This window comes from Thunnus thynnus, chromosome 20, assembly GCF_963924715.1.
Source record: "Thunnus thynnus chromosome 20, fThuThy2.1, whole genome shotgun sequence".
Classification (NCBI taxonomy): domain Eukaryota; kingdom Metazoa; phylum Chordata; class Actinopteri; order Scombriformes; family Scombridae; genus Thunnus; species Thunnus thynnus.
The window spans coordinates 17,425,044-17,438,323 of NC_089536.1; the positions used below are offsets into that span (position 1 = coordinate 17,425,044).

General features: G+C 38.3%; 2 protein-coding genes across 2 annotated transcripts; one reads left to right on the plus strand and one right to left on the minus strand.

Annotated features, from left to right (window-relative positions):
- The first annotated feature begins 673 nt into the window (after positions 1–673).
- ube2ib (ubiquitin-conjugating enzyme E2Ib) lies at positions 674–7,545 on the plus strand. Its single transcript, XM_067575800.1, has 7 exons — positions 674–992; positions 3,003–3,081; positions 3,202–3,285; positions 3,629–3,701; positions 4,855–4,964; positions 5,418–5,497; positions 6,757–7,545. Exons 2-7 carry the CDS (start codon positions 3,016–3,018, stop codon positions 6,818–6,820), a joined length of 477 nt encoding a protein of 158 aa, XP_067431901.1. The 5' UTR covers positions 674–992; positions 3,003–3,015; the 3' UTR covers positions 6,821–7,545.
- Positions 7,211–11,677, minus strand: LOC137171725 (interleukin-21 receptor). The gene is made up of 8 exons (XM_067575799.1): positions 11,457–11,677; positions 10,100–10,226; positions 9,821–10,011; positions 9,545–9,699; positions 8,857–9,034; positions 8,658–8,763; positions 8,478–8,556; positions 7,211–8,407 (listed from the first exon to the last, which is right to left on the minus strand). The coding sequence occupies exons 1-8, from the start codon at positions 11,581–11,583 to the stop codon at positions 7,934–7,936; spliced, it is 1,437 nt and encodes a 478-aa protein (XP_067431900.1). The 5' UTR covers positions 11,584–11,677; the 3' UTR covers positions 7,211–7,933.
- Positions 11,678–13,280: the final 1,603 nt, after the last annotated feature.

Genomic DNA, 13,280 nt, shown 5'->3' on the forward strand with positions numbered 1-13,280 from the left:
ATTGGATTCAATTTTTATGTCCATCATCAGACTACATACATAATACAGAAGTGTTCCTATACCAACAAGAGATTATAGTAATGGGTAAGTCATGTTACCAAATGATAATTATTGATGAACAGTGACCTCTTCTGTCGTTTCCTCGGAGTTACTTGCTCAGACACAGTTGCCTGAAAAAATGCCTGTCTAAATGTGGATGTTACAGTTTTAATTCGTTTTGTTTTCACACGACAAACAAGATAGTGCTCCAAAATATGTTTCTACAACCCAGAAAACAGGTTGAGGGTTAATTCAAACTCATTAAAGTAAAAATGTACACTGAATATTATTTGATTTGTTAAATATCTGGGTTAACGGTCTTGAGCCTGGTCAAAGATTACATGTGAGAGAAGATAGAAATCCGTCACTTTGGAAATCTTTCGCCTGCACGTTCCTGAAGTGTGAAATACGAATAAATACTAATATTTCATTTCACATAGCCATAGACGGCTGAAATGAACTGCAGATAATCTTAGTAATACATTAAAAGCGTCTCTCGTATGTTTTCAAAGTGTGACCTTTACTTGCTTTCTGGACAAGTAACGTTGGGCAGTCGCACTGCGCATGAGCGAAGAGCAACAACCGCAAAGCCAAGATGATCTTCACCAACCGAAATGTGCTTGTGTGATGCACTGAGAGCTATCAGCAAAAGCTATGCTGCTCGAATGGAATGGAAACTAATAAAAAAGTAACCAGATAAAATATTTTGGCCAAATCCGTGACAGTTAAAAAAGACACAAACCGTCAACATATAAACGTGCAGTCTGATCTTCCTAGGGGTACTTAAGCAAAGACGGAAGTAATTGGCGGATGACTGTTTCGCTCCGCTGTCTCTGTCTGGCTTGAGTCGGAGCGGGTGGTTTTTCAGGAGGGAAACTTTACAAGGTTTAACGGGATTTGATCACGATTAATTCATTTCGCTTAATTACCAGAGCCAGCAGCCACACTGAAAGGTAGGAGGACACCTTCATTACGGAACATGTTAATTTTGTCGTGTATTATGACATTTTACCCGCTTCGTTTTGCGCCATTTTCGCTAGTTTGGTAAAGCACAAATGTGCGCCTTTTTAGCTCTGGCGTTCTTTGTCTCTATTCTTTAATGGGTTATGATATGGTTTATTCCTGCAGGATATTTCACATCCTTGTTGGCTATTCCCCTAGTAGATATTATTAAGCGTTAGAAGAAAAGGCAGCTTTCACTTTTCTCTCATCCGATATGTATCCAAATCAAGTGCTTTTGCGCATTTGTGTGCTGCATCAGGCCGTGTTCGTCGCTAACAGCGCCTGTTGGAATAATACAGCGTTAGCACGGTTCTGGCGCACATGAGTTAGCTTGTCTAGCTAACCGGCTAGCTTTGCTAATCAAATAGCTTTGAAAGCGTCAGTTTGTCAACGTTTGCGTCCACAGCAACTTTACACTAAAGCATGAAACACATTCAATGTTAAGCCCATTTAGTTTCAAAACACCAGTAAAGCGTTTTGTGTGGACATGACACCACCGGCTAACTTGGCTGGCCCCTTAACGTGCTAGACATGTCGGTCTTAACTGTTACTTTTAGCCATATTATTGTCATGTTTTAACCAGTTAATGTTAGGTTCATGTTGACGATATGATATAACGTTAGTTAGAGTACAACTCTGCTGCTTTGAAGTTAGTAAGTGCTGTTTGGACAGTTACTACTTAACGGTACCGTTTTGTTGCTTTGCCTCGTTGCCATAACCTCCAAAGCATCGTTGCTATAGAGATCATTAGATATGCTAATGAAAAGCCTTAATTACAACCCTGTTTAACGTTGTGCATTGAAACGGTCTAGCAACACTAGGTGTAAAGCTAGCTTTTATTATAGGATAAGTTGGGTCACAATCACACAACCCCCCATGATGTGCCATGGAGGGGGAGGAGATTATCCCAGCCATAATTATAACCAGGTGATTTTCTGTTTTATCACACTCTCAACTGGATAGGAGCTAATTAAATCACTTGACGTAGATGCAGGTGTGTGTAGGAAGTTCTTGACTGGTGCTTACTACATGCATATTGTCAGGTTTTCAACTTCTAATGCAGGGATATTAGTGTTGTTGCTCACTTTACAATATGTTTATATTCACACTTAGACTCATACGTTAATGTAGGAAGAGCCAAACTTATCTTTATTTATAAGAATATGATGATATTCACCTTGCTGTTCTGTGCTTGCTTAACAGAAGCTGTGGTGTGCTTATATCTAGGGCTGCAACTAACAATATTTTTATTATCGATTAATGTGTCAATTATATTCTCAATATTAATCAATGAATTGTCTGGTCCATAAAATGTCAACAACAAAAAAACATGTCAGTCGCGGTTTTCCACAGCCCAAGGTGACGTCCACAAATCTTGTTATGTCCAAACCATCAGTCCACAACCCAAAGATATTTAGTTTACTATCCTAGATGACAAAAGAAAGCAGAAAATATTCACATTTGAGAAGCTGGAATCAAAGAATTTGAAGATTTTTCCTCTTAAAATTACTCATAACTTTATGAATCATTAAATTTATAAAATGAGAAAATGGTGGAGAAAAAAAAGTCCTTCCTATAGTTCAAGGAAGATGTCTTTAAACTGTGGGTTTTGTTGGACCAACTTTTTTTTTTTTTTTTTTTTTTTAATATAATAAAGCACCAAATTCTCACATTTTGAGCAGCTGGAACACGCAAATGTTTTTGCATGTTTTTGTCTTTATAAATAACTTAATCAATTAACCAATTTATCAGATTAGTTGCTGATTAACTTTTCTGTCAATTGAATAATCGTGTCATCTCTCAAAACAACATCATGCATGATGATTACAAAGTCAGTCAAGTTTTCGAAGCAGTCATCTTCTCCACAAAGTTTTGGATTTCGGGTGAATCCATGTTGTGGAGTCAGACTTGATGTCAGTTGTGGTTTAATGTAATTTACCTGACGTTCTCTTTCATTACAGGAGTCCACAAATCATGTCTGGCATTGCATTGAGCCGGCTTGCCCAGGAGCGCAAGGCATGGCGGAAGGACCATCCTTTTGTAAGTTTGCACCTGTTCTGGCTTCACTATGCTGATCTTCTTGAGCTTTCATTAGATGGTGTATTGTCCTCTTGTAAACATTGATATCTTTACTGTTTGCACTCTTATTCATTTTCTCAGGGATTTGTTGCTGTACCAACAAAAAATCCAGATGGAACCATGAATCTCATGAATTGGGAATGTGCTATTCCTGGCAAGAAAGGGGTAATGTGTTTTTCTAGTTTGATTCCTAGCATTATAAGATTTGACATATCTGTGGAAATAAAAGTTCTATTGCATATTAAAATTATAGAGGCATGTCTTACATGTCATCTTGTGCCAGTTTAAGTATCCAACACCTACAAGAGTACTGTGCTTTCAAATTTGAGAAACCTAAATAGGTTTGAAACTTGATCATTCTTAATAATGGCTTGAACAGCAAGTCTTAAACCTGCTTTTACAAATATACTGGCAATAATAACAAGGTTTTAAGAGTCATTTTGGTGTTAGCTTGTGTGAATGTGAGTTTCTGTTAAGAGGATAATCAAATGACTGTGTGTCTCCTCAGACTCCGTGGGAAGGAGGCCTTTTCAAACTGCGCATGTTGTTCAAGGATGACTATCCTTCTTCACCTCCAAAATGTGAGTTATTGTTTTTGGCCCGTGTTTCTGTGTAACCACAAGTGTTATTGTAATAACTGTGGATACTAGGTGTACCTTTTTTTTCTTTCTTTCTTTCTTTCTTTCTTTCTTTTTTTTTAATAGAAATCTATCAGCATTTTTCAGTAATTGGATGTTTCTAACAGCAAATACTAGGCAGAAAAGGGCCTCATCTGGAATGTAAAGCCTCAAGGGCATCTTTCATTATCAGGTGTAATTTCTGCTGGCCAGAGTTACTGTCTGGGTTGGTTTGATGGCTCAATGACGCCCATGTTAAATGAATGAAAACATCAAGGAAGTTGAAGGAACTTTGAGACGCCCCAGACAAGAGCCATCAAGCTTTTATAATGTCCCTGTGGATGTATCGATTCTGAAAACTCCACTGTGATGACCAAATCCAGTCTTGTAATCTGTGATCTCCAACTGAATCTTAAATGTCTTCAAACACATTAAAGTATTGTTGTGATGAAGTGGATCGTTTGTAGCCGAGGACTAAGTCTTCCAGAGTCAGCTGAAGGGTTTCAATAGTAATCCTATGGTAACTCTGTGGTTTATTAGAATAACCCACATGTACTCTCTCATACTAAAGCGGAAGCAATGTTGGACATGTGTGAAACCTCAGTTGCAATGGGTTTAATAACCTGTGTTGACACAGCACTAGCAAACATAATGTTGATGCATTGTTGGGCATATGGTTTTTTTAGTCTGTTATGATTCATAATATCTGATGGATTTTTAGTTTGCAGCCTCAAGCAGTAGTTGCCTTCACACATGCGTCCTTTTAATGTTCATTTGAAAGTCAATTGGACAGTTTGGCTGCTCATATCTCGTAACCTTGTATGCAGTACTGGCTAATTGTGTGATCCAGAGAGTTACGTTACCACTAAGGGGTTGCACAACACTAGGACACTCTTGACGTGTGATGCTTCTAATATCCAGCAACAGGAATCTTGGGCAGTATTGGTGTCTGAATGTCACATTAAAATAACATCACACAAGCTGTTGCCTTTTAAGTGGAACAGTTCGGTCAGTTTATGCAGGGAAAAAGTCTAGTGACATTTCTGGAGTTTATGTTGTCTGACATTTTGTAATGGATCCCAAACATAAGTGCACTTAACATTTTGTTGTGTTTCAGGTAAATTTGAGCCTCCACTCTTCCATCCAAATGTGTATCCATCAGGCACAGTATGCCTATCTATTCTAGAGGAGGACAAGGACTGGAGACCAGCCATCACAATAAAGCAGGTTTGCATTGCCAAGCATTGTTTTTTTTTCTCATTTTTATAACTTTAGAGTCACATTGTGTGTCTCTAAATTCATGAATAAAAAACACACTCATTCTTCCCACCTCCTTATATCAACTTTCAACTTTATTTTTGGAAGCATGAGAAATAAAATCTACTGGCTACTATAATGTGGCAATTTTCAGCTATCTTGGCAGTTAAAACTTGAAAGGAAAGATTGGACGTATGTCCTGCAGAGTGTAGCAAGTATTTTGATATTCAACGTATCATTTTAATCTGCCATTAAGATCTGACCGTTTTTGTTTTTTTTGTTTTTTTTAATAAAAGTGTTGAGCAACTGACCCAGATGTTTTGCAGCCCAAAGATATTATAAAAAGCCATTTGAAAAAACTCAAACCAGATAAATTGCTGATCTATAAAACCAGCTTCGTCTCATTTATTGAATTTCCTACAGATCTTATTAGGTATCCAGGAACTCCTAAATGAGCCAAATATCCAGGATCCAGCCCAAGCAGAGGCTTACACAATCTACTGGTAAGTGACATTGGATTTCTTGTTTTCATCTCTCATCTTTGTATACATAAACTGACATGTAAAATTGTTAGAAGATTTACAAATATAGATGCACCGATCAATTAGCCACCGATTGAAAACAGACGGTTTTCAGCTGGCCGCTCAAATTACACACATGTGCCACACATAGCCGCAAGATGATTCGCATCGTGCACACAGCAGCACAGACAGTAACATTACAGCCACAGCCAGTTTTAGAGTGTGTAACACACACACTCTAAAACTGAATGACATGAACTACAGCAGAGACTCGCTGTTGACTGATGACGTTACAGTTTCTATAATTAATTTACTGGTTTTATTTACTGGCAACATGTCACACACCGTCATTACAACCACTAACAGTCAGGGCTTAGAAGGTGGCCTGAGCCCGGGCTACACCTGGACCATCCCAGGTCTGTAGCATGTAATAACTTTTTTTGAGATCAGCTTTTGGTTCAAGAGACCCTCAGTCTGGTTTCAGTTCATGACAAACTGAGTGGTCGTCGAGAGAGCTTGTAGAGAACAAGACAGTTGCTGTTACCAAAGCAACACTACAAAACCTAGAGGCAGAAGTTGTATTGTTGGTGCCTCTCTTCCATTGTCTTTTATAACCAACCAGTCGTTAACAACTGTTACTGCCAATCTTAACTGCCAGACAAGGATGATTAGGAGTCGAAAGTTCAGGCTTCTTATAAATATTGAAATGTAGACTTGAAGAAATGATCCTGAAGAATAATGATTGAGGTAGAGTTAGCGCGTGTGCATGCACTAGAGGTCAGGATGTGTTTTAACCGTATGCTACACCATGTTTCACAGTTTATTTTTAATCCACAGTATGAGAATGAAGTGTTTGTCAGGCATTGATGTGGTATAAAAGCTGTAAATTCTCCAGCTCAGTCTTAATTTGCCTCACATCTGAAACCTGAAGGCAATAAATATCTTCTGCAAACAGAAAATAGCTCGTGCGCAAAGATAACAAAAATATAATCCTTTAAAGAGCTCTGTAGAATACCTGTCAAAAATACGTGTCCAGCTTTACAACCTGAAAAACAAACGTTATATAAGATCATTTAGGGAGGTTTTATGCATTTTGTTCTGTGTGCAAAGATTTTCAACCCGTCTTATTAGTCAAAATATGGGAAATGTATCTTTTCTGATTTGAGTAAAGGATCGGAGGACCATGATAACCCCCCCACTTTTTTTCTTTTTTTTTTTTTTTTTTTTAACCCTTTTTCCAGCCAAAACAGAGTAGAATATGAAAAAAGAGTTCGAGCACAAGCCAAAAAATTCTCCCCCTCATAAGGGCGAAGACTTGCTCCGCTGCGGCAGAAGGAATGGGTTTAACAAGAATCACCTCCCCACTCGGTCTCAATGAATGTGCTCCTCTCACATCGGGACTTGCTTAAAGACTTCTATTTAAACTCCACACATTCTGTGCCATCCGCTCTCCTCTGACCTATCAATTTTTGTTCTTAATCGCCAGTTGGCGCATAATGCTGGGAGGGGAGGGGTGCTTCAGCACCCTGGTCATTTCTTTTTAAACATTAATTGTCTTATGTGGTGCAAGGGACACAGCTCGGTACCAGTTTCATCAACTCCATGCAAGCTGGCTGTCATCAATGTCCAAGGAAGAAAAATGTCTTTTTGTTTTATTTTTCTCTTTCACAGGGTCTATTCCTTTATGTTTCCCCCTTTTTATTTTCCATAAATTTAATGTAAAATTAGCTTATTTCATTGTCAGTATTTCAACTGCTGTATAATGAATGGCACTTTTATACTGTTGTATCTCACTAGTGTCTCTAGATGGCTCTGTCTAATTCTCTTTCCCAGGTTTTCTATTCAGCATGCTGTAATATATGATAGAATCTGCTGCCTTGGCTGTGTTTTTGTTATTCAGAGTGTTTGCTATGGATTAAATAAAGATGGCCACAATGACTGAGGCAGGTAGGCTTACTTCTGTATCAGACTTTAAGGTTATATGGTGCTTTGTTCATGTATGTGTTGGCGTAAATAAAACTTTCTACAAATGTCTTGCATTTTATTTATTAAATGATTAAACTATACAGTAAGGTTTACTTAATATTTCATCTATCATAAACAAAGCAAGCTATTACAATTCAGTGATGGAAATTTGTAGGCAAAATGCATTTTTCTTCAAATCTGAAAAATATTTACAGTTCCTATATGCAATTTAAGCATTTTATGGTAGCAGAAATATTAATGATTAATCTTTTATATATTATCTGCAGTATGCATGGTGGTAAAGAAATATTTTACAAATTCATGCCCACTAAATCACTTCTTAACAGCCAACTATCTCCTGTACTGTGAAGGCAAAAGTGAAGCATTTGGTCATTTACAGCTTGAACTACATCTTCACATACTTTTACTGTCTTTACATAAAAACATATCAGTTTATGCTTGCCCAAAGGCATCCACTCTGATAATCTCTGCTGAGCAAGATCTTGTTGAGGGGCTCCCATGGCACTCTGCTGTGACCGGACCAGGCTGCTGGAAGGCGCTCAAGGTACAGTACTCATTGCAGTACCAGGGAGGGTCTTTCTCGAGGGATGTGTCGCTGCAGAGCCAGCACCCTGAGTCTCCTTCAGCAGGGCTCTCGGGCTGAAAGCTGAAGGTCAGATTTTTCAGCAGGCTCCCTGAAGATGACAGTGGAGCTATGGTGCTCACTGCGTACGGGACGCCCAGTAGAGAAGGATCGCAGCCTGGGTTAGTTATGTTGTTGTATGCGCTGCCCTCCATAAGCTGCTGGTGAAAGTGGGGTGGACAGTCTTCCTCTTGCACATCTGCACACTTGGTGAGGGTGTAAATGTGGAGTGTTTCCTCAGTTTTCAGCATGTCTGCCGTGTTTTCTTGTGTAACCACCCAGCTCTGTAATCACAGTCATGTTTAGGAACATTCCCTGGAGATAATCATCAGTATTTCATGCGCCAAGCCTTACCTTGAAATCTCCTTGGCAGTCACTGTATAGGGTATGGAAATAGGGTGCTGGAGTTGGGATAAAGGCATTTTGCCTCCATCTGTAAGTGTGAGGAATATAAAGATTATCTGGTTTTAGGAAATGGCTTTTGCAGTACTGTGCTTGGGATGTGCTGAGGAGAAAGCTGGAGGAAGACCTTACTTTTTAATTCGAGCATAGCACAAAAGTAAGATGAGTGGCACTATCACAAATATGGGGATGAACACCTTCATACTCAGTCCAGAAACAATGGCAAAAGTTGAGAAATCTGTGTGGGGAAACAGAGTGACAATAAAGAAGAGCAAACTTGTGGGGAAACTGTATAAATTGAGTTGGCTGTCTATTTTGGGGCGAGACTCACCGCTCAAGGGTGCCTTCGTTGTCCAGTGAACCTCAGAGGACCATTCGCTCCACTCTCCCTTGAAATGAGCCTTGTTGGGGCTGGACCGTACTCTTGCACCGTAATCAGTGTTTGGCACAAATATGTGATCATCCATAGAATAGCTCTTACTGTTTGTGTTGATTGGATGAAATACCACCTGGAAGGAAAGGATCTAATGAAACCCATTTGTGCCTCTTAATTACTGGTTAAAAAAAAAAAAAAAAAAGACAAATCGATCCCACAGAGCATATGATGTTTAAAAAAACAAATGAAAAAAGTCATCTCAACTGCTTTATTAGTATTTTTATCTTGTCATAGACTTTAAACAGCAGATGTTTTGACATGTCATAGCAGGAAAAGTACAGTCCAACTGGTATTTTACTTGAACCCTTCAATTGATTGAATTTTAAAATCTAATTCACATAATTCAGCCATGTTTAGTGAGACACTAAAGCAGAACAAAGCCATCATTATGTTCTTAGTTTAGCATGTCTTTATCTATGACAAGTCAAAATGTCTTTGGTGGGAAAGACCTATGGGTTTCTCATCACCCACAGACCATCGCTAGACTGAGATGGTGGCCACAGATGAAGTCGTGGTAGTGTCTCATTTACATCTTCGATAGACCAAAACTGTTTCCTAAAACGATGTGTTAATGGGAACTTACATCATCTTTGTCTTGTCTTTTGTAGAAATGGAGCTGATAATCCAGATCATCGACCAGGCTGGTCTGATCGTATTTCTCATAGGTGCTATTCCAGGTGAAGTGGTGTTGCCTTGAGTTTTGGCTAACTGTGAGGCAGCACGGTGGGTTTGGTTTAACTGATGAGAGGACACAGTAAAGAAACTCCAGATGCAGATTTAAAAAGGCAGACATTTGTATTTTTTATATATACTATATATGTGTGTGTTTTGTATGTTCAGATGTCATTATGCTCCTTACTGTTCTGAAATGGCTGATATGTTTCATCCAGCTGTTCGCAGCTTTGAGACCCATTACTTTGGTTGTGACAGAGTGATATTTCAAAGACATCCAAATCCGTAAAACAGTCATCATCATCACGCACTTTAACGGTACAGAAATAATCCCCATTGGTGTTTGTTAGCATGCACACAAAGTCCTGCGTTCTGAATCTGAGGAGAGGAGAAGCAGTAAAGAAACACAATGTCATCATCACATTTAAACTCATCAATAATTTGTTCCAGTAAAAAAATGTCTCACTCGGTATATGAGATTTTGAGCCAGTAGGAGCTGTTGCTGTCTGAAGTTTTTTCTGATGGTGCGATGGTCAGGGAGCAGCTGATGTTGGACAGGTAATCATTCACACAGTGAAGATGGTGGTCCACAACTGGAAAACACACAGGTAATGTTTCATTTGGACTGTTCAGAGTTGCTACACAACTATCCGGACACAAATTATCAATTTTCAAAAGTGTTACTTTGTATTGTTAACTTTAAGATGAGCCCAGACACTGACTTTGATTATACCACTTATCTTTCCACTAAGTTGTTACTTATGACTGTTCACAGTTAACAAATCATCTATTAATGTATTAGAGATCATTCACAAACCATTAAACGTTTCAACTTTTTGAATTGCAGTTTCATAAAGTGGGAGGACTTGTGAGAGATGGATTCAAAGCAGTAGAGGCAGATAAATCCTGACTTTTAGCCCCTATTTTGAGTCAATTTCAAAAAACCTGCATCCTACAATTCCAATAAAGTCTACAGCATAACAATATAGACTTCTGTTAAATGCCTCTGGTTGGAGAATATCCTCTTTGTCTTCATTGTTATTTTATAAATATATCAAGAAAGACACCTTCCATGGACTCTTTGACTTCCTTCTCTTCTGTACCATTCAGTCCAATAATCATTGCTGAAGACTTAATAACATCTAAAACGGCAGGCTTTATGGGTGACTATGACTTACAAACATGTAAAGCTGCACACTTGTCTTAAAACAATACTCACATGCCCGTATGTATATTGAAAAGGTTTGGCCTGGTCATACTATTCACAAAGAGATCCCCTCCTAAAGCAATTTCATGGCGGACAAAAAAAAAATCCAGCTGAAGTTATTACGCGGCTTCTGACTGAAGCCTCATATTAACTTCAGTCATTTTTACACAGAAGAAAAACTTCTTTACCATCTTCATTTGAAATTGTTTTATATCTATACAGCCAGTTTTATTACAGTGACCAATAATGTTTTCAATGTGCATATGAGTATTATTTTCAGATAGACTTAATACCTTTAATGGTTCAATGTAAAATAAAACTGCAACATTTATTAATGACTTACCAACATGTTTGATTAAATTAATAGATGTTTATAGGTTTTTTACACATTACACCATGAACTCTCTGGTTATAACAATTAAGGGTTTTTCCCTTGATAGTGCATGTCAGCCTTCTCCAAAAATGGTTGAAGGTCAAATGGACCATGGCTGAGGTCCTTTCCAAACAATTAAAGTCAGCAATAAAGTCAACAAAGGCTCTGTGCAAAAGCATCTCTATAAGCTTTTTGGATAATTTTCAGATTTTTAAAAACAGGAAACAGTGGTAGAGACATAACCTGTAAGAGAATGTCCATGGAGACAGACGATGTTGGGAGAAACGAGCAGAAACACGACCAGCAGCATCAAGTTCAGCCTCGGTATAGAGGTCAGATCCATCACACCAGCTGCTGACTCAGACATCATCTCAGCCCCGAGAAGTCTCGATGAAGTAAGAACCTTCTTTAATGAAGACCAGAGGTGGGAGGTGTCACTCAGCCTCTTCACGGTGATAGCTATCACTCACATGTCTGGGAGAGGATGTGTTTTTTTAAGAGAGCAGTTGTAAATGGAAAGTGTGCAAAAGGCATAAGACTGCAGCTTCTCACCTCACAACCACACAGTCTCTCGTACTGTGCTCTGAGTTTGGTATGTCTTTACATAAAAATTGGATAAGCAAGTCAATTTTGTTATCAAACTTTATTTTAATTGCTTTAGACAGCAAAGTATAAATGAAATAAATTAAATATTTTATAAATCTGAAATGTTTAGAGTCCGTTTATGTTCCACTCTTAAGAACTTTTATACATCTAAATACTTTCTTTTCAGTGTTTATGAGATTTCTTTACGTGTCTGAGGGAACCTTGGTGCAAAGCTGCAAAACATTCATGTCATACAAGTCCTGTGGTCAGATAGATTTTGACTGATAGATGGGTTGATAAAACACCAGAAATACACATGCAACGGTGAAAAAAACTACTGCACAAGTTTCTCTCTCAAGTTCTAAAAACAAAAAAATAACACAAAAATGCTCCTGTATGTCCTTTATAATCACTAATAAAATTTGCAGAGTGGGAAGAGAGTCTACCAATGTCTGCTAAATGTTATATTCCTTAAATTACAATGATTTAAAATAGACTTCATTCTCATGAAATACCATCAAACCTAGTCGTTTCTATGGAGATTGGTTATGTACCTGAATGTAACTCAGTTCACAGGAAGCTTTGATTTCTGCTTAGATTCAGTTTTGGGACAATACATTTTGAAATTGGTCCATATTGTACATCATCGATCTTTCAACTATTTACTGTCTGCCTCTATACAGTTGCATAGTTTACATATGCATGTAAGAAGCATGGCACTTAATTGATTTCAATGACTTCTACAAAACTTTTTTTGCCACAAAAAAATGTCACAAAGAAACACATTTTGTACATTTTCTGTTCTCGTCTTATGAAAATATAAGAAACTGCTGAAACACAGGTGTCACTTTCCTTGGTCAAGTGAGTCTTCTATGTGGCCTGAAAAGTTCCTGTGAAAGACAGAAGGCCCTGCGTCCAAAACCAGCACCATAAAGCTTGACTCAAGTTTGTCGCCGATCGCATGGACAAACAAGAAACCTTGTGGATGAGTGTTTTGGGTTCAGATAAAACAAGAATGGAACTATTTGGCCACAATGCCAAGATGCATGTTTGGAAGAGGACAAGTGAAACATTCAACCCCAAGAATGTATCTACTGTGAAGCATGTGGAGGGCAGTATCCTGCTTTTGGGGCCGCTGGTAGAACTGCATAAACTGAATGGAATAATGAGGAAGATTACCTCAGCATTCATATGTCCACACAAGGAAACCAAGTGGTTGAACTCTACCAATTCTACCAAGAAGAGCAGTCAAAGATCCAACCAGATTTCTGACAGAAGCATGTTGATGGCTTCCAAAAATGGCTGATTGAGGTGGTAGGACATGCAACCAAATACTAGCTGTGCTCCCATTAGACCTTGTTTTATTGTCTGAGGACTCAGATTAGTGAAAGTTTTTTGTGAAAAAGGACGTGTTTTCAAATCACTGTTAACAGAAAAAACAGTGGCAGAAATACTTATTATCCAATCCCATTACTGCCAGTA

Excerpts from the sequence above, each read along its gene's own strand:
- ube2ib (XM_067575800.1), top strand. The coding sequence starts at position 3,016 with ATGTCTGGCATTGCATTGAGCCGGCTTGCCCAGGAGCGCAAGGCATGG. Across the intron at positions 3,082-3,201 it reads GGCGGAAGGACCATCCTTTT|GGATTTGTTGCTGTACCAAC; the intron begins GTAAGTTTGCAC and ends TCATTTTCTCAG. Across the intron at positions 4,965-5,417 it reads CAGCCATCACAATAAAGCAG|ATCTTATTAGGTATCCAGGA; the intron begins GTTTGCATTGCC and ends AATTTCCTACAG.
- LOC137171725 (XM_067575799.1), bottom strand. The coding sequence starts at position 11,583 with ATGATGTCTGAGTCAGCAGCTGGTGTGATGGATCTGACCTCTATACCG. Across the intron at positions 9,035-9,544 it reads AAAGACAAGACAAAGATGAT|GTGGTATTTCATCCAATCAA; the intron begins GTAAGTTCCCAT and ends CTTTCCTTCCAG. Across the intron at positions 8,764-8,856 it reads AACGAAGGCACCCTTGAGCG|ATTTCTCAACTTTTGCCATT; the intron begins GTGAGTCTCGCC and ends TTCCCCACACAG.